Source organism: Culicoides brevitarsis, chromosome 3 (assembly GCF_036172545.1).
Source record: "Culicoides brevitarsis isolate CSIRO-B50_1 chromosome 3, AGI_CSIRO_Cbre_v1, whole genome shotgun sequence".
NCBI classification, from domain to species: domain Eukaryota; kingdom Metazoa; phylum Arthropoda; class Insecta; order Diptera; family Ceratopogonidae; genus Culicoides; species Culicoides brevitarsis.
In genome coordinates this window covers 6,687,397-6,713,031 of record NC_087087.1, presented here as the reverse complement: position 1 = coordinate 6,713,031, position 25,635 = coordinate 6,687,397, and the positions used below count along the sequence as shown (strand labels likewise).

General features: G+C 25.6%; 1 protein-coding gene across 1 annotated transcript; it reads left to right on the top strand.

The window, feature by feature from the left end:
* The first annotated feature begins 732 nt into the window (after positions 1 to 732).
* On the top strand, positions 733 to 25,411 carry LOC134835693 (tyrosine-protein kinase Fer). The gene is made up of 11 exons (XM_063850616.1): positions 733 to 775; positions 2,750 to 2,905; positions 4,282 to 4,428; positions 8,935 to 9,125; positions 16,858 to 17,150; positions 17,206 to 17,343; positions 17,401 to 17,661; positions 18,981 to 19,149; positions 22,968 to 23,775; positions 24,817 to 24,999; positions 25,063 to 25,411. The coding sequence occupies exons 2-11, from the start codon at positions 2,857 to 2,859 to the stop codon at positions 25,203 to 25,205; spliced, it is 2,382 nt and encodes a 793-aa protein (XP_063706686.1). The 5' UTR covers positions 733 to 775; positions 2,750 to 2,856; the 3' UTR covers positions 25,206 to 25,411.
* Positions 25,412 to 25,635: the final 224 nt, after the last annotated feature.

The window sequence follows — 25,635 nt, the reverse complement described above, 5'->3', positions numbered from 1 at the left end:
AAATATTTGAAAGAATTTTAAAAATTTGTAAAAAAAAAGGTTTAAAAAATGTAAAAAAAACGCCAATCTCAAACCAACTCAATTCAAACCCTCTCACTGGGCACATTTCAAAATTCATATTCAGCACGTCAATTTCTACAGCGAGCATTTCTCATACGAAAACCCTTCACCATTGGATAAAATTCAGGTAACTATCCAATGGCACGACTCTAAACACTAAAAGAGCATCGTTCTTGTACGACAATCCAAAAGTCAGTCTGTGTTTGAGTTTCATTGAGTTCGGACGTGTTTTTATTAGTTCCGTACACACGAAACAGTGCACTACACACACAACACATGTAGTAGTAAAAAGATATATGAACCGCATAAAAAATAAAAATAATAATATTAAACCTGTCCGATATACATACAACGGAACACATAAAAATAGTATAAAATACTTCTTCTTACGGTTTTTACAACAACAACATGTCTCAACAAAAATAATGTTAAAATGCTCATAATTTTATGGAAATAATAAAAGAAAATTATTAAAAATATAAAAAAATTAAATTAAAAGGTTTTGTGCCTCAAAAAGTGCTCTCAAAAAAATAAAAAAAAAAATTATTTACCGAAATCATGTTACTGCAAAGAAAATCTAATCACAAATAAATCGCATTTAAATTTACAACGTCAAGTCATTTTGCGATAAATTGAATAAATAACAAAAAAAATTACACAAGTGAAAGAGATAAAGAAATAAAGTGAGCAACAAGTGTCCCAAAAAATAAGCTTTGTACGTAAATCTCGTACAGAACCTGTATTCGTGTGCTGTTCTGATGATGAAAGAAAGAAAAATAATAAAAAAAAAATATAAAAGTTGAATGAGAAGAATACAAAGAGACAAGGTTAATATCCTTACAAACACTTCTCTTTCGTACAAAAAAAAAATAACCAAAAGAAGAAGTCTGAAGCACTTGTCCATTTTTATCCATTTTATTCTCTCTCTCACTCTCGTGCTCGTGTACTTTATGGCTATTAGGAAAATTACACTCAGACGTCTCTATTGTTGTTTTCTTACTTTTTTTTTTCGAATATTTACATGCAGAATTTTACGGAAACCGCCAGACACTGAAGACACTGTCTGTAAAAATTTAATGACTTTATTATTGCAAAGAGCGATTGTAAAAGGTCTCTTACTTTTTTTTTATTATTTATCACTGAAGATTGACAATTCACGAGGCAAAAAAATAGAGAGTCACAAAAAAGACCTTTAATTAAATTTAATTGGGTTTAATTGATTTTTGTATGGTTGCCATTTTTTATAGGGAATTGTAGCGAAATTTGTAAATTTAAGTAATAAAAAAGTTTTAGTTAAAAATTTATTTTTGATTTTAATAAAAATCAATTTTGATATTTAATAAAAAATAATAAACGAAAATTGATAACATTCAATAAAATATTTTTAAAAAAATTATGAAAACATATGTTCATGAAAGATGATAAAAAAAATTTAATATGATAAAAATAAAAAATTTTAAAATGTTTTAGAAAAAAATATTTTAAATTAAATTTAATTATTTTTAATTTTTAAATTATTAAAAAAAATAATTAATAATTAATTACTTAATTATTTTTTTTTCGATTTTAAAAATTAAATTTATCTTTTTTTTAATAATTTTTTAAATTATAAAAAAAAATAATTTATAAATTAATTAATAAACTATTTTTTTTTAAATTTTTAAAAATTAAATTAAATTTTTTTGACACCTGTCAAGGTAAAATTTTCAATAATTTTTTAAAAAATAATATTTTCAAGAAATTTTAAGGCTTAATATTCAACTAAATTTTCTTAAACTTTTCCGTTTGAAATTTTTTTCATCTTTAAAATCGCTTTAAAATTAAAATTTTAATTATTTTTTTTAATTAAATTTTTTAATTAAATTATTTATTTAAATTTAAATAAAAATTTTGACATCTGCCATATTTTTGATAAAAAAAATTATTTCATATTTAATTTAATTTTTTGACGAGCTTCTGAGTATTTATTAATTTTTTTTTCTGAACAAACAAATTATTATTTTTTTATATTTTTAAACAAAAAGAACCTAATTTGATATTTTATTTAAAATTTTGACAGCTGTCATCTGTCAAAATTTTTAAAATTTCGCAATTTTAACTAAATTTAAGCTCTTAATCCATCAAAATTCAAAGAAAAATTTCGAATCCTCTTCCCCTTAATTCTGTGTCTATAGGCTCCGTATATTCTGTACGCTTCATCCCTCCCCCAATTTTTTAAACAGATTTATATATAAAAATGACGCAATAATTCTGCTTCTAATCCTTTTCCTTTCATTTTTTCTTTTTGATGTCTTATCAACCTTTAACCTTAACCGACAAAGTACTTTCTAAAAAACAAGAAAGAAGAAAAATAATTACAAATAATAAATTTTTCCATTAAGGAAATTCGTTGTAAATTTGTTACGGTGCAATAATTACGGAGAGTGCGTGGGTGTCGCCATCGTCTCTCATTCCAAGCCCAACGTTATTAAATTAAATATAAATTTATTAATTTTCTGTAGCTAATCTCCGTCATTATTGCAATAAACGAATGAAAAGCACACGAACAGAAGCCCGATAATCACGCTAGAATCCAGTTTTACAGTTAATATTTTTTCATTTATTATTTTTCTTTCAATCATCATCGTAAATTACATGAAAAGCAGTCGAATGTGAAAAAAATAAATTAAATCAAATTTTTTTGTTACAGAAAAAAATCATCGAAAAAATGTGAAAAAAAAATTAAATTTTAAAAAAAAGTGTAAAAATTTAATAAATTAAGTAATTAACAAGAAAAAATTAAAAAAAAATATAACAATGGGATTTTCATCAGCATTACAAAGCACAAAAGGGCATGAACAATTATGTACGTGATAAATTTTTTTTTGTCGACTAAGCGCCCCGTTTTGTCGAGTAAATATTTGTGGAGACTATTTATTATTATTCTGGATTGTTATCTAAAAACAATTAGAGTTCATTGTCGTTAGGCATTTATAATGAACGAACAATCCGCGCGCCGAAAATTGTGACATGACAACACAAATAAATTTATAGTTGACCCAATTTCTTGCTTCATTAATTATATTTGATATGGATTTTTTTTTATTTATTCATTATTGGTGTCAGTTTTTTTGAATTATTGGCTCAGAGAATGTCTCCACAAATGTTACTCTATGAATAATAATTTTTATTTAGCATGTTATTAGCCTTTTTTTGTTGGAATGGAAAGATATTAAATTGAAATTTAAGTCGAAAAGTATGAAATAAGATCCTGTTAGGAAGAAATTTTTTATTGAAAATTGAAAAAAAAAAGTAATTCAAGGTTTTAAAATTATAAGCTTTAAATTTATTTTTGATTTTTTTTTGTCAATCATTTTTTTATTATTTTATTTGACAAAAAATTAATTAAAAATAAAAAAAATTATTTGATCAAAAAAATAAATTTATAATAAATGAATTAAAAATTAAATTCTGTATAATTATTTTAAAGAATAATAAAAAAATTTAGAAGAAAAAAAAAATAAAAAAAAAATTTAAAAAAAATAAAAAACATTTAAAATTATTTGATAATTCAAAAAAATAATTTTAAATTAAAAAAATATTTTTTTTTTTTTTTTTGATAAAAAAAAATAATTTTAAAAATGTTTCAAAAATTTAAAAAAATCATATATGTATTATTTATCATTTAAAAAAAAAAATTGTCAAAAAAAAATTGTCAAAAAAAAATTTAAATAAAAAAATTAATAAAAAAAATAAATTTAATTTTTTTCTAAATGTTTAACAAATTAATAATTAATTTGCATAATTAACCAAAAAAATTTAATTATATTTTTTAAATCGAAAATAAATTAATTATCATTTTTATTTATTTATTTTATTAAAATTATTTGATAATAAAAAATATTAATTAAAACAAAAAAAAAATTATTTTTAAAAATAATCATAAAAAAATAATTTAATTTAAAAGTTTAAAAAATTAATAATTTGAAATATTCGAAAATTTAAATTATTTCATAATTAAAAAAATTTAAAAAAAAATAATTTATTTATGATTTAAAATTTTTTTGGCAATAAATAAAATAAATTAATTAATTTTAGATAAATAAGAAATAAATTTTCATAAAATAATTTTTAAATTCAATTTCAAATTTTTCGTCCATATGATAAAAGGCTAATAACGAAATATCACTTTAAAAAATCCTTTAATCTCCTCAATAATAACTAAAATCCCATGTTATTTAGTATCCCGTCAGGATGCCGAGCTCCGTCTTATTGACATCATGAAACGCTCGATGCAACAAAAAGCAAAATGTGATAGAGAATATGCCATTGGATTAGCAAATTTAGCACAACAGGGACTTAAAATCGACAGAACTGACGAATTACAAGGTAAGAATTTTTTCACCAAAATCCTAAATAAAAATCAACAATATTGATCCAAAAAAAAAAACTAAATGAAAACTATCGAGCTGTGTCAATTTTGAATTCTTCAACAACTAAAATATTTACCTTTTCATATATAAATAGTCTTCGTTATATACATAACACGTCAAACCGAAATCACGATGATGTACAAAAAAACATAAATAAATAATAGAATTTGACTTGTGAATAGAACAAAAGCATAAATACCGGTTTGATATCCTTGAACTACATTTACATATAACCGAACCAACATTTCACTCCATTCTTCAATTTTTGTTTTGTTTTTTTTTGTTACTCAGCATTTTTTATTTTTATTTAATCCCATCGAAAATTTCTCGGTATTCCATCATCATTATTAATTATAAAAAAAATATAATAATTTTTTTTTCGTGGTAATCGATTTTTTTTATATTTTTTCGGTGTAAGAAACACCTTCAAAAAATTAAAGTTAACCAGAAGCGCCTTCAACAGAAGAATTTAAAACGTAATTTATTGATTTTTATTTATTTATAATTTTTTTTGTGAGTGTTAAAATCGAATTTCGCGTGACCTTCCACGCCACGCGTTCATTCATTCTCACTTTCTAAAAAAAAATGAAAGAAAGACTTTTTACTTGATTTGCATGCGATCGTCAAAAAAGAGCTAAAGTTCATTGAAACTTGTCTCGAATAAGAAAAAAATATTAAAAATTAAATATTCGTAAGGTGTTTCGCTTTAAAATGTGTTACATATGTGAATATATTTTTTTATAATAAAAAAAAAAATAAAACAAATATTTTTTTTATAAACTTTAAATTTTATTATTTGAAGAGAGTGTATTAAATTTATGTCTGTCTCTATTTAGTTTTTTTTTCTTTATGTGTTTCTGTTAAATATTCAACACGAGTCTAATTTTAATTTCATTTCACTACTGCTTCATTTAAATAGAAATAAATACACATATTTCGATGTGTGGCAAACATAAAAGAGAGTTTCAAGTGGAAATTTAAATAATAAACTCGAATAATTCACTTTAAAGGGAAATTAATCGAAACTGGTCGCAACAATGCGCCTTGCAATTATTGTCTTACTCGTTATTGAGAGCAGGAAGGCGTTATGAGAGCAAAATAATAATAATAATAAAATTATGTTTAAAAGTCTTTTGTGTGGATTTTATGCAACATAAACACAAATAAAAGTACGAATGCAGCAGTCGAGACAGACATAAGTTTGTTTGAGCAAACAATAAATAACTATTGAAACATGAATTGGGTAGGAATTGAGGATGGAAAAGGAAATTTTAAAAGAGATATTTTGTGTCTTGAGAGACTTGGATGCTTCTTAGTTTTGAATATAAATGGATTGGGTAACTTACTAAAGACACTTGATAACTAGTGAAGGATGACATTTTAAATTTATTCATATTTTTTAATGAAGTTTTAACTATTTTATCACTTCATAAAAATTTACTTTGAGGTCCGAAAAACAATTTTTCTCGATTTTCTCCGAAATGACAGAATATATCAAAAAAGTGTCTTCTGTGTATTTAAAGTACGTGAAAAACTGCACCTTTCGTAGAACAACATTTTTTGATTCGCCCTTTGTAAATAGGCGAAAAAGCAATTTATGAAGTAGCCCCAGTTATGATTTGGCCCCACTTCCCCCTACACATATATTTCGATCTGTGGCAAACATAAAAGAGAGTTTCAAGTGGAAATTTAAATAATAAACTCGAATAATTCACTTTAAAGGGAAATTAATCGAAACTGGTCGCAACAATGCGCCTTGCAATTATTGTCTTACTCGTTATTGAGAGCAGGAAGGCGTTATGAGAGCAAAATAATAATAATAAAATTATGTTTAAAAGACTTTCTGAAAATGCAGTGAAATATATACATAACTATTGAAACATGAATTTCAGTAAACACTCAGTATTTAGGATCTATCTTGCCATTTTCTCTTCCAAATTCACTACAATCCATCGATGTTTTGAAGACTCAGTTTTGAGTTTAAAAATGATTAAAAATGATAAATTAGAGCCCTCTGACAAATTTTTATCCATTTGGAGCAAGTCATCAAAAAAATTTACGATATTCAGCAATACTTAAGTTACATACAAAATTTTATAAACTCTTAAAGGGGCTTTCGAGGGAGTTTCGAGTCCTATGTTGTTGTTAATCTAGCCAATAGAGGGCTCTGTTCTGTTGAAGTTCGTCTTTAAATAAATTCATGTTTAGTCTTTCATGTGTAAAGTATAAAACATCAATTCAGTTTAACCTGAGTAATTACTGAGTTTCTTAAAAGATCATGTTAGGTTTAGCAAAAGCATCATCAAGGTCTCAATTAGAGCCCCCTGACAAATTTTTAACCATTTGGAGCAAGATTTGACAAAAATTGCTTTGACACAGTTTTTGACATAGTTTTTGATTTAGTTTTTCTCTTGATTTAGTTTTCAAAACAAAACTATGTCAAAGAAAAAAATTTTTTTCAGTTTTAATTTTTTGGCAGTTTTGAGTTATAAAATGATTAAAAATGATAAATTAGAGCCATTTGACAAATTTTTATCCATTTGGAGCAAGATTTGACAAAAATTGCTTTGACACAGTTTTTTTGCTCTTGATTTAGTTTTCAAATCAAAACTGTGTCAAAGAAAAAATTTTTTTTCAGTTTCAATTTTTTTGGCAGTTTTGAGTTATAAAATGATTAAAAATGATAAATTAGAGCCCTTTGACAAATTTTTATCCATTTGGAGCAAGATTTGACAAAAATTGCTTTGACACAGTTTTTGACACAGTTTTTGATTTAGTTTTTCTCTTGAAAAAAAAAACTATGTCAAAGGAAAAATTTTTTTTCAGTTTCAATTTTTTGGCAGTTTTGAGTTATAAAATGATTAAAAATGATAAATTAGAGCCCTCTGACAAATTTTTATCCATTTGGAGCAAGATTTGACAAAAATTGCTTTGACACAGTTTTTGACATAGTTTTTGACACAGTTTTTGACACAGTTTTGCTCTTGATTTAGTTTTCAAATCAAAACTATGTCAAAGGAAAAAATTTTTTTTCAGTTTCAATTTTTTGGCAGTTTTGAGTTATAAAATGATTAAAAATGATAAATTAGAGCCCTTTGACAAATTTTTATCCATTTGGAGCAAGATTTGACAAAAATTGCTTTGACACAGTTTTTGACACAGTTTTTGACACAGTTTTGCTCTTGATTTAGTTTTCAAATCAAAACTGTGTCAAAGAAAAAATTTTTTTCAGTTTCAATTTTTTAGCAGTTTTGAGTTATAAAATGATTAAAAATGATAAATTAGAGCCCTCTGACAAATTTTTATCCATTTGGAGCAAGATTTGACAAAAATTGCTTTGACACAGTTTTTGACATAGTTTTTGACACAGTTTTTGACACAGTTTTGCTCTTGATTTAGTTTTCAAAACAAAACTATGTCAAAGGAAAAAATTTTTTTCAGTTTCAATATTTTAGCAGTTTTGAGTTATAAAATGATTAAAAATGATAAATTAGATGCGTTCTATTTTAAAGGTTGTTCGAAAATTTTGAATAAAACTATTGGTTTCAGAGAGTCCCACATGATTTTATAATCTCACTTCTTCATATTTCCAATACTAATTTTCTGAAAAGTTTTCAAGTTTCAATTTTCTTTAAATATTGAAACTATTCTTGAACTCTCTTGAGAGTTTCTGTTTCATTTCTGCTTTAAAAGTTTATAATAAACTCGTTTAACGATGTTTAAAAATTTCTTAAAGAGACAAAACTTCAAGAAGTTGTGAAGATTGATCTACTAATGCTTATAAGTCACCTTATTATCTTCATTAGCAAATTTATAAAACCTTATGTAACTTAGCTATTATTGCTTAAGATAAGGTTAGGTTAGGTTTGAGGATTCATCTCGGTTCCTTAAGATATTCTTTGATTTAAATTTCATCTATTAAGTATTCTTTCCCAAAATAGAAAGTAAAAAAAAAATTGTCAAGCATTTCTTCTGAAAAAATGGGTTTAGCTACAACTTCGAATCGAAATAGATTTTGTTACCGAATCGTTGCAAAAATTTTTTCGTTACTAAGTTCTTTTCAGTATCGGATTTTCTTCATTATTTTAGATTTTGTCCATTATTGTTAAATCGATTCGTTTAAATCATCAATAATCTTCAGTAAATGAAATAAAAAGTTAATAATTGATAGGTTAAACTACTTAATACCATTGTTGATAATCCTCAAAATCAATTTCATTGCAATCCGGTAATTTTCCACAATTTTCTCAGATTGAATGTTTAAACGTTCGTAATAATACTCGACAAATAATTTTCTTCGAAAAATGTGCCATCAGATAATCCTCCTTTTTTCCATCCTTTTGCATCGTCATCATCAAGGAAGTATGACACAGCAATTGTTCCTCAAAATAATTCCTTTTATTTCTATTTTTTGCACACCATGATATGAAATTAAATTTTCCTTCTATTATATTTTTCATAGGAAGTCACATTACAAAAGCATGGCGCTCCTTTATGGATGAACTGGAACAAACATCTCGACAGCTAAAGTTGAATGCGGATCATCTAGAGGCAGTTTGTCAGGATAAGTTGACACAATTGTACCATGATAAGCGAAAAGCGCGAAAGCAGTACCAAGAGGAGCATTTGAAGATTTCACAACAATTTACTCATGTAAGTTTTTTTTTTAGATTTCATAATTTCTATAATTTCGAAATAATTTGTTGATAAAGAAAGTAACAGACACAAGAAAACAGATCTTTTTTTTATTTGAAATGTTGAAATATTTTGATTGGATTTAATTCACGATTTATTCAAATAAAAAACAATAATTCTCGGAATTAGAGGCTTACATTGTTGCTCAAGTGGGTGTCACAAGACACAAGGTTAATCTAAAACACCCAGAGAATCAAAATTATTTAGAAAGGCACACAAAAAAATGTCTCGACCATTAAATCATCAAAAGAAAACGCAGGAAATATAACTGCGAACAGATGTTAATTTGTGAAAATTTTGACAGTGACATGACAAAGATCACACAAGAGCAGAAATTTTAACCGAATTCGAAATTTCTCTTGACTCGTGTCATTTCACGCCAAAAATAAAACAAAAAATAAATGCAGCAGTGCAAATTTTTTGACACACTCTGATAGAGACAACAAATGAAATGCTCCAATATTACATCATTTACCCAAAAAAAAGTGGCAGAAATGTTTTTTTTTTGAGTAGATTTAACGGTAGAGATAGCACGGGCGGTATGTCCGGAATTTTCACGTTTTTTTCACATAATACCGAGCCGTCTTTCTCGTTTAATGTTATTTATTATTATTATTAGTAACACATGTGTGCAAACATTTCAAGTTTGAAATTTTTTGTTAACTAGATTTTTTCTTCTGTAAATTTTATGGGCGATATTTATAAACATCGTCAGTCAGACAATAAGAGAAAGTGTGACTTCTCACAAAGATTTTCGGTTATAATTTACTTTGACAATTATAAATTCATACCCACTTTTAAATGATGACGACGTCGTTGTCCTAGTTTTGCGCACATCATTTCAAATAAAATGACAATTAACGTATTGAGATTCAAAAATGAATTTAAAACACATCTCATTTGTATTCAGGAATTTCATGCAATTCTCGGCGACGGCGACAATTGAAACAATGTAAGAGATGTGAACAATGAACAAGATATTGACGATCCCAAAATTTAATATTATTAAACATATATTATATTTTTAATTTAACAATGTCCCTTTTCAGTGTTTCATGATACACGAATTTAATGTTTTTTTTTCAAGTCAGTCAGTTTGAAAAATAAATAATAAATAAAAGTGGGAGACACGAGATCGCTTTTTGTTGTTATTTTTAATTTATAGAAGGAAGACAGTTATTTTTGTAAGCTCAAAAATGAGGAACAATTCACTTGCTGTGATAATATCGGTAATTCCCACGCTCTTTGTTGATGTTTTTTTTCGTTTTGTTTTGGAATAAACGAAAAAAAAGGTAAATAATATAATATCAACATTAAATTACTGATACTTAAAAATAAATAATTTTTATTTTTGCTCGACTTTGGCACGTTTTATGATGAGCTTGTTTTGTTTTTAATATGTGTATAAAATTATAATAATAAAAGTTTCTAATGGGTTTAATGATGATTACTTGAATTACTGTGAATGCTAAATGTTGATGGAAGAACAATTAGAAGTAACTAATAATGAATAATTTTGAATGCGTTTCTATTTAAAAAAAAACGTTTAAGACGGATGTCTGTCTGTTTGTGAGTCTCAAGATATTGAATTAGAATTAATTGTTTAAATTATGTTTTTGAGTTTAAATAAGATCGATCACAAAAAAATCTTAATCTTAAAAAGTTTTTGATGCATTTGATCAACTTTTGATTGGTTTTTCGACATAATCTCGTAAAATGTTTTCTTTTATCAGATGTACAATTTGCTCATTAGTCAGTTTTTGTCTTGGGTCAAACAAATCAATATTAGAATTAACAAATTATCACATATTATCACATATTATGCAAATTAATTTTTAAGTTTAATAGTTTGTAAAAAGTTTGAAAAATCACATTTAGTTTTGGACCTCTAAAGTCGGCAAGTCTCTCAAAATTTGTCAAACTCATATACTCATTACTAAGTTTCAGCAGTTGGATTTTTGATGTCTCAGATTAAAGTATTAACACTTGTCTTATATTATTTTCTTCGTAGAATGGCTCTTTAAAGCATTTGGAAAAATTTTTTTAAACTTATCAAAGCTTGAAATATGTTCATATGGAAAATCAAGTTTTATTTATTGTCATTATCGGTAGGGTTTTTAATTGGATTCTCTTTAAATTCATCCAATTTCTATTGTTGCTTTTCAACTACTGTTGGGATAGGTTGAGTCTCAGCAGTTGGGGGTGCAGTTGCTTGAGGAACATCTGCAACCGTTTCTCATTATCCGTATTTATTTGGTCTAAGGCTAAGGGCCCTAGTTTATATTTAGTTTATATACATATATCTATAAGTTATATTTGAACATGTTTTAGACTTCATTTCCGAATCAAGCAAATGTACAGAATAATCAGTTTTAGAATATCTGCCTTCCTTCGTAAGCTTCCAGAGAAAAACTTTGGTAAAGCAAAACTCAAAAAGCACGATGTTGCCTTCGGATGGTTTGATACTCTCTAAAGCGGCAGGAATTTTAAAAAGCTGATATATGTCTCATCTGTAGGATTGTTTTAACATTTCATTCAATTTCATTTTTTGCCAGCTCCTTGATGAAAAGTTATGAATCACATTTGTACAAGTCAATAAGAAAGACTTCTCTCCTTGGATAATACTTTTTGTTACAGATTCTTTGATGTAAAAACTTACCTTAAGTTATGCCTTAAGTTTGAAATCCAAAAAGCGCTCACATCATTTCATCAACTAAGGCTTTTCTGAAAAAAAAATCTTTAATTGTTAGAAAAAGTATGTAAAAGAACAATTTTACAACAAAGTAGAAAAAGAAGTAATTATAGCAAAAGAATTGAGCGCCATATAAGAAGGTTAATTTGCTACTTTTTACCTCACTTTTGTTCCAACTAACAACATAATAGTTTCCGAATGCTTTTGAATATTGTTTGAAAAATGTCTTTTAATTACAGAAATCTTATGCGGAAATATTCATTAAGCGAAACTTTATTAACTTTTGAGTTTTAATTAACTTTATAGAAACGAATTTATGACACAGAACATGAATCAAGAATGTCTTGTTGTCAATATGTATTTCTGTGTAAATTTAATAATTTACAAGCATTCATTTATGACTCACTTGGCACACAAAAATTTCATTCATCATCAACATTGCAATTTGTCGCTTTTTTTTGCTTCTCTCATACAATTTTTATATTTTGTTTTTAATAGAAACAACTTTTGTTTACTGTTGGTTGTTGTTTTTGCACATTCTACCGCATCACATAGTTTTGCAAAAAATACTCAACCGGTACATTCTCTTTCTCTCGTTTCTCGTGTGTTTTACGGGCAATAAGTAGGTGAAATTTAGAGTTAAATGTAAATAAACGCAAAAATAGAAAACCATTCAAACAAGCACTTGTTTGTTCATTTCGCATAAATACAGCTTCCAGAACTTTATTTATTGAATAACTTTTTGTTGTTTGTAATTACTTTGAAGAATGAAATGTTTATCCGACTATAATATTTTTTTTTTTTTGTAAAAGCATTTCATCTTTTGAAGCTTGCTAATCATATCAACACACATACCTTCATGAATGTATTATTATTATAGGAACGGTTATAAAACTTCTATGATGACGTTATTTTGCATGTTTTTATAATTTAAACAATATTTATAATAGGAAGGAGTGATTGTTAAAAGTTTTTTTTGTCTTTATTAATTTTTTTTTTGTAGATTTTTTTTTTAAAAAATATTTTTTAATTCTTTAAAAAAAAACTTTCAAGGATAATTTATTCTTTTTTCATAAGATTTTTTTTTTAATTTAAAATTCAAAAGTCAAAATATAAGAATCAATGAATAACTAATTCAAAAAATGTGATATAAAATATCAAATTATGACTTTCAAAAAATTTCAAAATAATTTTTAAAAAATATCAAAAAACGATTGAAAGACATTTTAGGTCATTAAGAGTTCATTAAATAAAAAATAATAATTAAAAAATTAAATAAAATAAATAAAAAAATTAACAAAAAATAATAAATTAAAATAAATTAAATAAAAATTAAAAGAAAATAATCAATTTTAAAAATTTAACTAAAAAAATTATAAATTTAAAAAAATTTAATAAAAACAATAAGTTTTAAAAAATAAATAAAAATAATAAATTAAAAAAAAATAAATATATTCAAATAATAAATTTAAAAAAAAATAAGAATAATGAACTTATAAAAATAAAATAAAAATAATTACTTTTAGAAAAATGAAATAAAACTAATTAATTTTAAAAATAAGAAAAAAATATATGTATATGAAAAATAAATTAAAAAAAATTAATAAAAAAAATTTAAAATAAGAAAAAAAATTAAATATAAATAAATAAATTCATAAAAATTAAATTAAAAAAAAAAAATAAATAAAAAAAAATAATAAAAATAATCATCAAATGGAAAAAAATAATTAATATAATTTAAATTATTAAATTTGCTTAAAAAAACTTTAAATTACCTTAAATTATTAGATGTAAAAAAAAAATAAATTATAAAATAGCACGTGAAAGATCCATTAAACCTCTTAAAAGTCCTATTATGGTTTTTTAGAACACGAAGCACTTTCCTTAGTTGTTCCATCCTCCTTATTATAATGTTGTTATTATTTATTTTATAGTAACTGTTTTGTGTTAACGTCAACTTATTTATTCCATACACTATCCAGAGAAAGAGTGAATGAACAAGAAGAAAAAGGCGAAAGACGTATTTTTTTATTAACTGTTATGCCTGCCTCTGCATTTTTTGCGTTTTGGAGTGTTTCTGACGACATAATTAGTTGAGTAAACAAATTTTCATCTGAGCCTCTAAATAAAAAGCAAGAAGGTCGCAGGTACTTTTCCTACCGAAAAATAAATCGATAAACCCATAAATTTCGTGTCACGTCACGAAAAAGTTTGCCACAAACTAATAGACAGACACTTGACACTAAATCATGTAAAGTATTTCCGATGCATTTTGTTTGTCTCTGTCGTCGTCGTCGAATTTATTACTGTTTCAAAAGTTTTGAAAAGCCAAAAATAGACTGCAGACGAAAGTTCTGGCTTTTTGCTTGTGTTTGCAATTTTCGGTTGCCATGAGTGACTTTTGTCGCTGCTTCGGACAAGGAGTGGCATGGCATTGAAAGAAATGCACTTTACATAATATTCGCGTTACATAAAATGGGGTTGGAATAATTTATGAACCATTTGTGAGTCATACGGATTTCAACGGAATCACGATTTCTTCATGGCGTCGATGCAGGTTAATTTGCGGTTTATTTTTAGTAAAAACCACTTTTTTTGAGATCATTCAACTGCAATTCGCGAGAGAGAAATCCTTGAAAGTTTTGTCGGGTTGAATGTTCCTATTACGCGATAATTTATTGACAAAGCATTTCTCTCTCGATTCAATTTGCAATTCGCATTCAAAACCTGTCTTTCAATTTATTTCCTGTTCCACGGGAATTTTTGTCGCGTGTCTATTTTTTATTATTTTTCTCTCTTCTTTGGGCAACAAAAAGTTCGTTGGAACTAATTGATCATTCGTTTCCTTCCCAATTTGTTACTTTTTCCAACTTTTTCATCATCTTTCGAGCAAAAAAAAAAATTGCCGGAAAATGCTTTCCATTTCATAATCGAAGCACACATGTTTTATTTTTTTTTTTGGCATGATGTGTTGTTTTGTTTATTGATTGCGATGATTATGTACCTACAGACAACAACAGCAGAAAAAAATTGTTGGAATTTTTATGTTAAAACGACGGCTCGGCATAGTGAAAGCTAAAAATATTTTTACACTATATCATCAGATTTGGTTTCATCGAATACTACAGTGGCGATGTCTCATAATTGAAAAACAACAACAACAAATATGTTGACAATAATGATAATCAATTGTGCAACATTTGTATGTTTTTTTGATTTGATTGGGGAAAAATTGGATTAGATTTGTGAGGAAGTTGTATAAATTATCGAAGGGAATTTTTTATGATTTGTTGCTTTTTGAAGATAAATAATTTTCAAAATTCACATTTTTGTACTCCTCAGAAAATTTTATACTTTACAGATTAACAATTTTGACAAAATGTTAAAATTTTTCATTGAGGAGTACAAAAATGTGAAAATTTGAAAAAAAATATCTCTTTGGAAACTTTTTCAAAAGTCTAAAAAATTTATTTATTTTAAATATATTTTTTTTTATTTTTAAATTTTATTAATTTTTTATTTATTTTATATTATTAATATTATTAAATTTAAAATTTATAATTAATTTAATTTATAGTTTTTTAAAATTTTTTTTAATATAATGTTTTTTAAAATTAAACTTTTCATTTTTTTTAAAAAAAAATATTTTTTTAACTTATTTATTTTAACATTTTTTTTTTAAATAAAGCTAAAAATTTTATAAAATTTGATTTTTATTGAGCTAAAAGTAATTTTTAACATTTAGTTTTTCTAAATAAAGTACAGAATTTTAAAACTGACAAAAACTGATGATTTTTAAAAAAGTTAGCTCTCGAGTTTTAGCCAATTTTCTCAATAAATTCCCCTTTGACAGATAATTACAAAATATTATATTTAAGTTTTCAATTTTTTTTGCTCTCAAAAAAATTAATTTAACAAAAATTATGAATATTAAAGCTATTCTGATATCATTCAATTGATCAAAAAAAAATATTTTTTTGAGAATTAAAATATAAATTAATTAAATTGAAAAATTAATTAATTAAAATAAATAAAACTAAATTTTTAATTAAACCAAATTTTCATAACTTTAAAAAATATTTTTGAAATAATATGAAGAAAAATTTAAATGGAATTGAAAAGAATAATTTTTTAATAATTTAGAATTGAAAAAAAAAGACTTTTGCTCATTTTAAAAATAAACATTAATAAATTTAATTTTGTAAAAAAAAATAATTAATTTTTTGATTTTTTTGTGAAATTTTTATGAAAATTAATTGAACTGCAATCAAATTTTATAAATTTAATTGTTTTAAATTTTTTAGCTTTTTACTTAGGTTTTATATGTATATTTTAATTAAAAAAAAATATTAAAATTGAGAACATATTTAAAAAAAATCTTAAATCTAAGTCAAAAATAAAACTTTGCCTTAATTTTTTTTTTTTTTATAATAAAAAATGAAATTTTTGGTTCAGATTTATTTTTTTTAACTAAACGGTTTTATATTTCTATCGTTTAAATTTTAAGTTTAAAAAAAAATATAAAATTCTTCAAAAATCACAAAAATTCACAATTTTAAAAAAATCTGTTATGAAAATTGAACATTTACCCTAATTTTGCCTCTTTAAGGTAACATCTCTCAATTTTTCCACAAAATTCATTATTTTTAGAATCCAGCTTCTTAAAACACGAACAATAAAATAATTGTTGAGAATGGTCAACAATCCATGACCTTGACAATTTCTTCGCCGAACGTCATTGACGTCTTTAACTCGCCTCAAGCGACATTCTTCGGAATAAATTCCGCACTCGGTTATCATTTATAATTACTATTTTTTTTGCATACTTCACCGTTATTATTAAATATTTCTCTTGCCTACAAAGTATTATTTTCGCTCGGCTCGACGACTTTCCATGAAATTATCTGCAAATATTTATTTTTAGATAACATTGACTGCATAATAGGCAAAAAAATACCGAGCTGGCATAAATTTATTTCAATTGTTTTTTTTTTGCAGATCACCGAAGACGTGCAACGCAAAAAACTCGAATATCAAAAGTTTTTGGACAATTACAAGGTGCTGCGAAGTCGTTTCGAGGAGCAATTCGTCAAAGGCGGGCGTTCGGGGCGGAAAATTGACGATGTCGCGGATAAATACAAGAAAGCATGCCGGAAATTGCATTTGGCACACAACGAATATGTGTTACTCATCAGCGAGGCAATCGAAATCGAAAAAGACTTTAGAACGATTTTGCTTCCGGGACTTCTGGAGCATCAACAAACGTTGCAAGAAGGCTTTATTCAGACATGGTAAGAAAAATTTTTTGAATTTCTGACATTTTTTCATCGAAAAATTATTTTTTAGGAAAAATCTCCTTTTGGAAATTGTCGAATCGGGCGATTTAACGTCAGAAAAATTCAGTACGATCCAACGACGGATCGTCTCGAACGTCAATGATGTCAATCCGAGCGACGAATATAAGGAATTCACGGAAAAGCACAAGTAAGAAATCCATCAAGCGTCATTTTTCCGATGAAATTTATGAAATCTTGTTCACAGAACGGGACCTCCCACACCAACGTTATTCCAATTCGACGAAAGCCTCATCGAAGACAAACTGGGAAAGTTACAAGCAAACACGCTGACAGTTGATAATTTGACGCACGATTGGCTACGCACAAAATTGAGCGATTTGGAGACATCGGTGAAGGAATGTCAGGACAGGATGTCGAAATATTGCAACGAAAATGGCATTTCAGCGCCAAGTACGCCAACGATGAATGGCGTTAATGGACACAATGGAACGAAGGATCTAAATAAGTGAGTAAAATTTTAATTAATTGACATAAAATTTGAAGATTTTAAGAAATTTTTTGAAAATTTTTAATATTTTATATTTTTTTACATTACAAATCCTCTTGATACGATAATCAAAAATGTTTAAAATTTTCCTTTTTCTAAAATAAATTAAATTAAATTAATTAATTTTTATTCAAAATTATTAAAGAAAATTCAAATTTTATTTTTAAAAAAAATTTATTAATTTATTCATTTTTTAATTTAAAAAAATATTAATTTTAAAACTGAAAAATATATAAAAAAAATAAAATAAAACAAAGAAATATAAATAATGAAATGAAAGAAATTTCTAAAAATTAGAAAATGTTGAATTTTCTTAATATTAATTTTTGACAGAAAAAAAATCAATTAAAATTAATTAATTATAAATTAATTTAATTTTATTTAATTAAATTTAATTAAAAATTAATTTAGTTTAAAAATTTTTTTTTGTTCAAATTTATTAAATAATTTTTTAAAAATATTAAATTATTTTTTTTAAAACTATTTTTAAAGTTTTAAATTTAATTTTAATTTCTAATAAATTTAAAATATTTAATCCTCTTAATATTTATTTTCTAGAATAAAAAATTAAAAGAAAATTTTAAAAATTCCATTAAAAATATATTTTTTTTTGAATTTTGTGATTGGTTTTGATTTTTTTTTTATATCAAAATTCAATAAAAAAATATTTAAAATAAAAAAAAAATAATATATAAAATAGTTATTATATTAATTAATTAATTTTTGTAAATTTAATTATAATTATTAGATTTTTCAGTTAAAAATTAAATTTTTCTTTAAAAAATTATCAAAATTTTAATTATTTTCTAAATTTAATTAAAAATTTTATTATAATAAATTTTCAACGGTTACTTTTTGAATTGACATTTCCAAAATTAATTTTTAAATGACAATTATTTACGTCAAAAAATTTAATATTTTCAAATTTAATCGAACAATGATTAAATCTAAATTAATTAAAATATTTTAAGGCATATTTGTATAATTTTTAGATCAAAAATTTACATTTTAATTATTTTTTTTTGCACAAAAACCGTAAAAAAGTAAAATTTTATTTAAAAAAAAAGACAAATTTCTTTCAAATCATATTTAAATTTTAAATATTTTTTAGCTTTTTGATTTTTTTTTTTTTTTTTTAATAAAATTAATAATTTTTTAATTTAAATTTTCTTAAATAAAATTATTTTGAATGAAATTTGAAACATTTTTGATAAATTCATCGACGTAAAAATAAAAATTTCAAAATTTTACTAAAAATTATTTTTTTTTTCTTTCAGAAACTCAAAAGACTTACAAACGCTTCGATGCCAGGAACGGCAAATGTTAAAATTAGTAGAGATTATTAAGACTGCCTTGAACGAAATTGGTTGCGAGGAGCTTCCCTCAGGCTGCGACGACGTCATCGACCAAAGTTACATCGAAAACAACTTAAATCACGATCATCCGGTAAGTTTTCTTTGCCTCCCGAGAGTACTTCGACGATAAATCTCTGTCAATAACCGGTGTCGGGTAACTAATTTATCATTTTATGTCTGTCCCAATGAACAAATTCTCAAGGATACCCCTCATTCCTCATCGTATTTCCTGCAAAAAGGAGCCGAAGTGATGTCAATTTTCCGCACATTTCGCCGCAAAAGTGGTCCAAGTTCGCCCACGAGAACTCCAAAACGCGGACGTTCCTCGGATAATTTGGGCTCTTCGGTAATTAGTTTGGATTTTCGTGAAGTAATGTGTGCCGACGAGACGGAAATTAACAACGCTAACAATAACAACGCTCACAAAGACGAGCTCGATAACGAGGAATTTTTCGAAGATATCGATGTCGATACTAACCAAGTGAATAATAACGTGTGTTATCGCAGTACTAACAATATTTATGTCGACATTGAGGAGATGAATGTGCACGAAAGTTTGCGGACAATGGAGACCGAAGTTGACGACGACGACGATTACAACAAAAATTTGGACGTAAAAGCGGCAGAAAAGAACGATTCGAAGAATAATTTGCTCTTTGGAAGCCACGAAAACGAAAATCACGAAGAAGAGGAAAAAAATTCGGAGGAAACAATTTTGAAAAATTTCGAAAAAATGAGTTTTACGGAAAAACTCAAGAGCAAAATCAAGAAAAGTTCGAGTACGGAAGCAGCTTTAATGAGTTCCGGCTCAAATTCTGACCAAAAAGACAATTTAAAAGACCGTTTTAATCGATTCAAGACCACAAATTATCGCTCCTTGTCCGAAACTGAGAGCGAGGCAAGTCGCAAAAGCTTCAAAAAGCTCAAACCGAAGCGGAAAAAGCTCTTTCGTCAATTAACTGAGGAGAAAAATCTCATGTCAAGTGAAGAAAAATCAACTCCTGATGTCATCCCGTCAACAGGAAAGAAAAAATCCAAATCCATATCGAGCGCAATTTTCTCCCACATTCGTGAAATGAAGCACGGAAGCAACAAAGTACGCGAAATTGACCCCAAAGATCGCGAAAAAACGAAACAAATGACGAACGAGATGTCAAACCGCCTTTCGGAGATAAAATTTTTGTTCGAAACTGAGGCAAAGGACATTGAATTTGAGGAAATTATCGAAAGTGAGGCCGAAAGTTTGATAAATAACGTTTTGGTAGTCGATGAATTTTCTTCCATGCCGCCAAATATCCAAATAACGGACCTGGATGAGGATGAAATTCCCTCAGAGACGACGGATTTCAAGCCAAATAAGTTTAAATTTGCGCAAAATATTAAATCGAGGCTGAAATTGAAGCTCCGGAAGCATAAAAAATTGTCAGAAACGACGTTAACGACGAATCCATGTGCGATTTGCACCAAACCGAAGCTACATGCAAGTCCAACTGTCGCGGATTTCGAAAAGGAATTTCATACGAGCGAAATTTTCACGAAAGAAGAGCAAATTTTCTGTACTTGCGAGAAAATTGAAGAGACTTGTAGCGAGAGCAGTGCGGAGATTACGATTAACAAGAGAAATAAATCGACAAACAGTTCGAACAGCAACTGTAGTGTGAGTTTCCGAGGCACAGATCTTAGAGGAAACTTTTTCACGAACAAACACTTGTTTTGCTTGTCGCACGTTACTTGCATGTTTTTTTTTGTCTATTTTTAATTTTTTTTTGTTGCTTGTCGAATGATGAACGATCGTCTCGTTAGTCTAGAGAATTCCGCAGCTTCCCACATTAACACTTTTCCTCTCATTTTGACGTCAATTTTTAAGTTTTTAAACGCACAAATGAATTATCACGCGAGATGAGAGAAATTTTCATGCGTTTCCGTGGAAAAAAAAATTAAGATTCTCATCTTTGATGTTTTTGTGTGTTTTTTTAGAAAAAAAAGTTTTTTGTGCGTTTTGAGGTCTGTCTGTAATTAAATATTTTTTTAAAAGAATTTAAAAGAAAATTTCAAACAAATTAAAAAGATTTAAAATTTTTTTTTCTGTAACGAAATTTTTTAATTAATTTTAATTTAATTAGAAATTTAATTTTTTTAAATTTAATAAATTTCTAAAAAAAAATTATTTTTCTTTAAATTTAATTAAAATTAATTTTACTATTCTATCTTTCATTATTTTATTTTTATAAATAAATTTGAAAATAAAAACCGAAGAAAATAAATTAATTGAAAAAAATATTTTTTTTTCTACAAAGAAAAAATAAATTAAAATTAATTAAATTAAATTAAATTAAAGAACAATTAAATTAATTTTTTTTCAATATCAAAAACTTAAAGTTTTTAAGTTTGACATTAATTTGATTGTTTTTCAAAAAAAATAAATAAATAAATTATTTTTTTTTTAAAAATTAAAAAAAAAATTATTTAAAAAAAATATTTTGCCAAAATTTAAAAAAAAATCAAACGGAATATAAACATTAATATTAAAAAAACAAAAATTCTTAAAAAAAAATTTTAATGAAATTTTTAACTTCTAAAATAATTTATTATTACTTTTTTTTAATAATTATTTATTTTAAATAGTAAAATTTATGTTAGATGTTAAAAACTTCATTAATTTTTTTTTATTTTTAAGGCAAAATAGTTTACCTAAAAATATTTTTTTAAATAATTATTTTTTTTATTTAATTTATTATTAATTTATTTTTTTTATTTGAGAAAAAATCGAATTAATATCAAACTTTAAAAGTTAAAGCTTTTGATATTAAATTTTTTTTTTTTTGAAAATCATATAGGTATTGTAAAATTATTTTTGTTTTTCTTCAAAAATAAAAAAATAATTTTACTAAAAATTTATAAAAAAAAATAAATTTAATTAAAATAAATTAAAATTAATTAAATTAATTAAAATTAAAGAATAATTTAATTAAAAAATAATTAAAAATTAAAAAAAAAATCAAAGAAAAAAAACAAATTTAATTTAAAAACTTAAATTTCCTTTAAAAACTTCCAAAAGCGCTCAAATAATTTTTTTTTTCATCAAATTTGAACAAATCTATTTTCTCATTCACTCTTGCTTTACTCTTTTTCATTTTTTTTTTACCTATGATGTACACCTACATCTTTCTCGTTTCGCATCAGTTCATCATTCAGTCAGTCACTGATCTCGTACAACATGAAACATCTTTTCTTACCGCAATTCTCAAATCGTTAAAATAATAAAAAAAAAATATTTTTGCAATAAAATATGTAAAAAAAAATAATTGCCAACTTTTAAAGAGGCGATCGGTACTCAATAAAAATAAAATAAATTAATTAATAAATAATTGGTGTCTGGTTTATTTTTTGAAAGGTCAAAAAAGAAAAAATTCTTGGCTTTCAAAAAAAAAAAAAAAAAAAATTTAAGACTGAAATTCAGTATTTTTGTTAAAATTTAAAAAAAAGTCGCAATTACAAAAAAAAAAGTTTTTTTTCTGTGATATAATTCAAAATAAAAATTAAAAAAAAAGAATTTAGAACACGTCCTTGAGGGATTCTGTAGGTGTTAAAAGTGAATTTTTCTGTTGATTGAAAAAAAATTTAAAAAATGAGTCTCGGATCGACCGAATGCAGTTCATGTGCGTCATGCAGTTCCTCGGATCAACTTTTGTACAGACCTCCCGTGCCCATAAGACGAAAACGCACAAGAAATCTCTTTTCGGTACCAATTTTTGCATGTTGCATGAAAAAATTTCCTGTTTTTTTATCTGTTTATCTATTTTGCATTGTTTTGATCGCACTTGATGTTTATTTTTAGATTTTTCCTCTAAAAATCGATCGTTGATCGTTGATGCATGAACTTACAAATTTTTTTTCTCTCGTTCACAGATGACAATTTCTGCCAATCGCCCGTTATACGAAGAGGAATGGTTTCATGGCGTGTTGCCGCGCGAAGAAGTTGTGCGTCTTTTATGCAACGACGGTGATTTTTTGGTGCGCGAAACGACCCGCAACGACGAAAGTCAAACTGTGCTGAGCGTTTGTTGGACCGGCCACAAACATTTCATCGTGCAAACGACTGCCGAGGGTTTTTATCGCTTCGAAGGTCCCGCCTTCCCGAGTATTCAAGAGTTAATTTTGCATCAGTATCAAAGTGAGTTGCCGGTGACGTCGCGATCGGGTGCCGTGCTCAAAAAACCCGTGCTGCGTGAAAGATGGGAGCTCAGCAACGACGACGTCATTTTGCTCGACAAAATTGGACGCGGAAATTTCGGCGATGTGTACAAGGCGAAGCTGAAATCGTCGCCGAAGAAGGAAGTTGCGGTCAAAACGTGTCGCATGACGTTGCCGGATGAGCAAAAGAGGAAATTTTTGCAGGAGGGACGCATTTTGAAGCAATACGATCATCCGAATATCGTCAAACTCATCGGGATTTGTGTGCAAAAGCAGCCAATTATGATTGTGATGGAACTCGTGCCGGGCGGATCTTTGTTGAATTTCCTCAGGAAGAATGCACAAACGCTCGTTTCGAAGCAGCTGCTGAGGATGTGTCGCGATGCTGCAGCTGGCATGCAGTATTTGGAGTCGAAAAATTGCATTCATAGGGATTTGGCGGCGAGAAATTGTTTGATTGGCGACGATAATATCGTGAAAATTTCGGATTTTGGCATGTCGAGGGAGGAGGAAGAGTATATTGGTGAGTTGAGATTTTGCTGAAATTAAATTAAAAATTATTCACAAAGAAAAATAATTAATTTTTAGAAAAAAAAATTTAAAAAATTAAGAAAATTAAAAAAAATAAAAAAAATTTATTTGAACAGTTCTAAATTTGTCACAAAAATATTTAAAAAAAAAATCAAATTAAAATTCAAAATTTTTTCTTTTTAAAAAAATTTTTAAAAATTTGTGATAAAATTTTGTGAAATAATTCAGAAAAAGGTTCAAAAAACAAATTATAATTTTTTTTTTATTTTTTTAAAAATTATTTTTAAAGATTTTAAAATTCAATAAATTTTTTAGATCTTATAAAATAAAAAATTACAAAATATTTAAGAAATTATTAAAAATTTAAATAATAAATCTAAAAATTCAATAAAATTTGAAAATAAAATGAAATTCTAATTTTTTTTAAGAAAATCTCTTTTTTTAAAGAAATCGGATTAAAAAATCTTATACGTAAATTTAAAAAAAAAATTTGAAAAATTAAAAAAAAAAATAATTTTAAAAAATTTAAAAATTAACCTACAATTTATGAAACTTAAAATTTTTAGAAGCAATTTTTAAAAAAAAATAAAAAATTTAAAAAATATTATAAAAATAATTAAAATTTATTAAAAATTTTTTTTTAAAAATTAAAAATTAAAAAAAAATTAAAAATTAATTTTTAAAAATAAAAAAAAATGGAAAAAATTTAGAAAATTTCCAAATTTCTCTAGAATATTTATTTATTTTTTAATTTAGAAGTTAATAAATAATAGCTCAAAATAAAAAAAAATATTTGCTCGAAATTTTCAAAAAAAAAAAACGAAAATAATTTCAAAATAAATCAACACAAAATTCATAGATTGAAAATTTTTAAAAATTAATTTAAAAAATTTTAAAATTTTTTCAAGATTTTAAAAAAAATTTGTTAAATTTTGTAAAAAAAATTAAATTTTTATAAAATTTCATTAAAAAAATTATTTTTTTAAATTATTTTATGAACTCATTAATTCAAATATTTTTTTTCTTTTTACAGTTTCCGACGGAATGAAACAAATCCCGATCAAATGGACTGCACCAGAAGCCTTAAATTTCGGTAAATACACGAGCTTATGTGATGTTTGGAGTTACGGAATCTTGACGTGGGAAATTTTCTCGAAAGGAGGCACGCCTTATTCGGGCATGAGCAATACCCGGGCACGAGAACGCATTGATGCAGGTAATTTTTCCCTTAAAAAAAGTGAAATTTTCGAATTTTTAATGAAAAATCTCTTTTTTTTAGGATATCGCATGCCCGCTCCCGATAACACGCCTTCCGACATGTACCGCCTTATGTTAAGATGTTGGTCTTACGAGCCCGAAAGTCGACCGCATTTCGACGAAATTTACAATGTTGTGGATGCTTTGGTGTTGCGGGGTGATTAGTTTTTGCGAATTTGAGGCCTTATTTCTCTCTCAAATTTACCAGATTTTACGAGATTATTTCGCATTTTTCTTGGAATTTTTTCTGCGGTAGAACCGGTTTCAGGAAGAAATTTAGCGTTAGCGATTAAATTTAGCTTTTAAGCCATAAAATATTAATTTTTAAGGAAAATTATCACACACAAAAAAATTAAGTAAAAGTTTGAACAACGAAGCTTATTAAATTTATATAAAAAAAAAAGTTATAAAATAAAAATCAAATTTATTCAATTTTTTGTTTTTTATTTGCTGTTGGTTTCTCTTTGCAAAGTCGATTTTTGCCTTTGTAGTTCTTTTTTCGATTTTTTTAAAACAGATTTGTTTATTTTTTAAAGAATTTGTTTAACTTTTCAAAAAATTTGTTCATTCTCAAAAGAAATTTGTTCATTTGTCA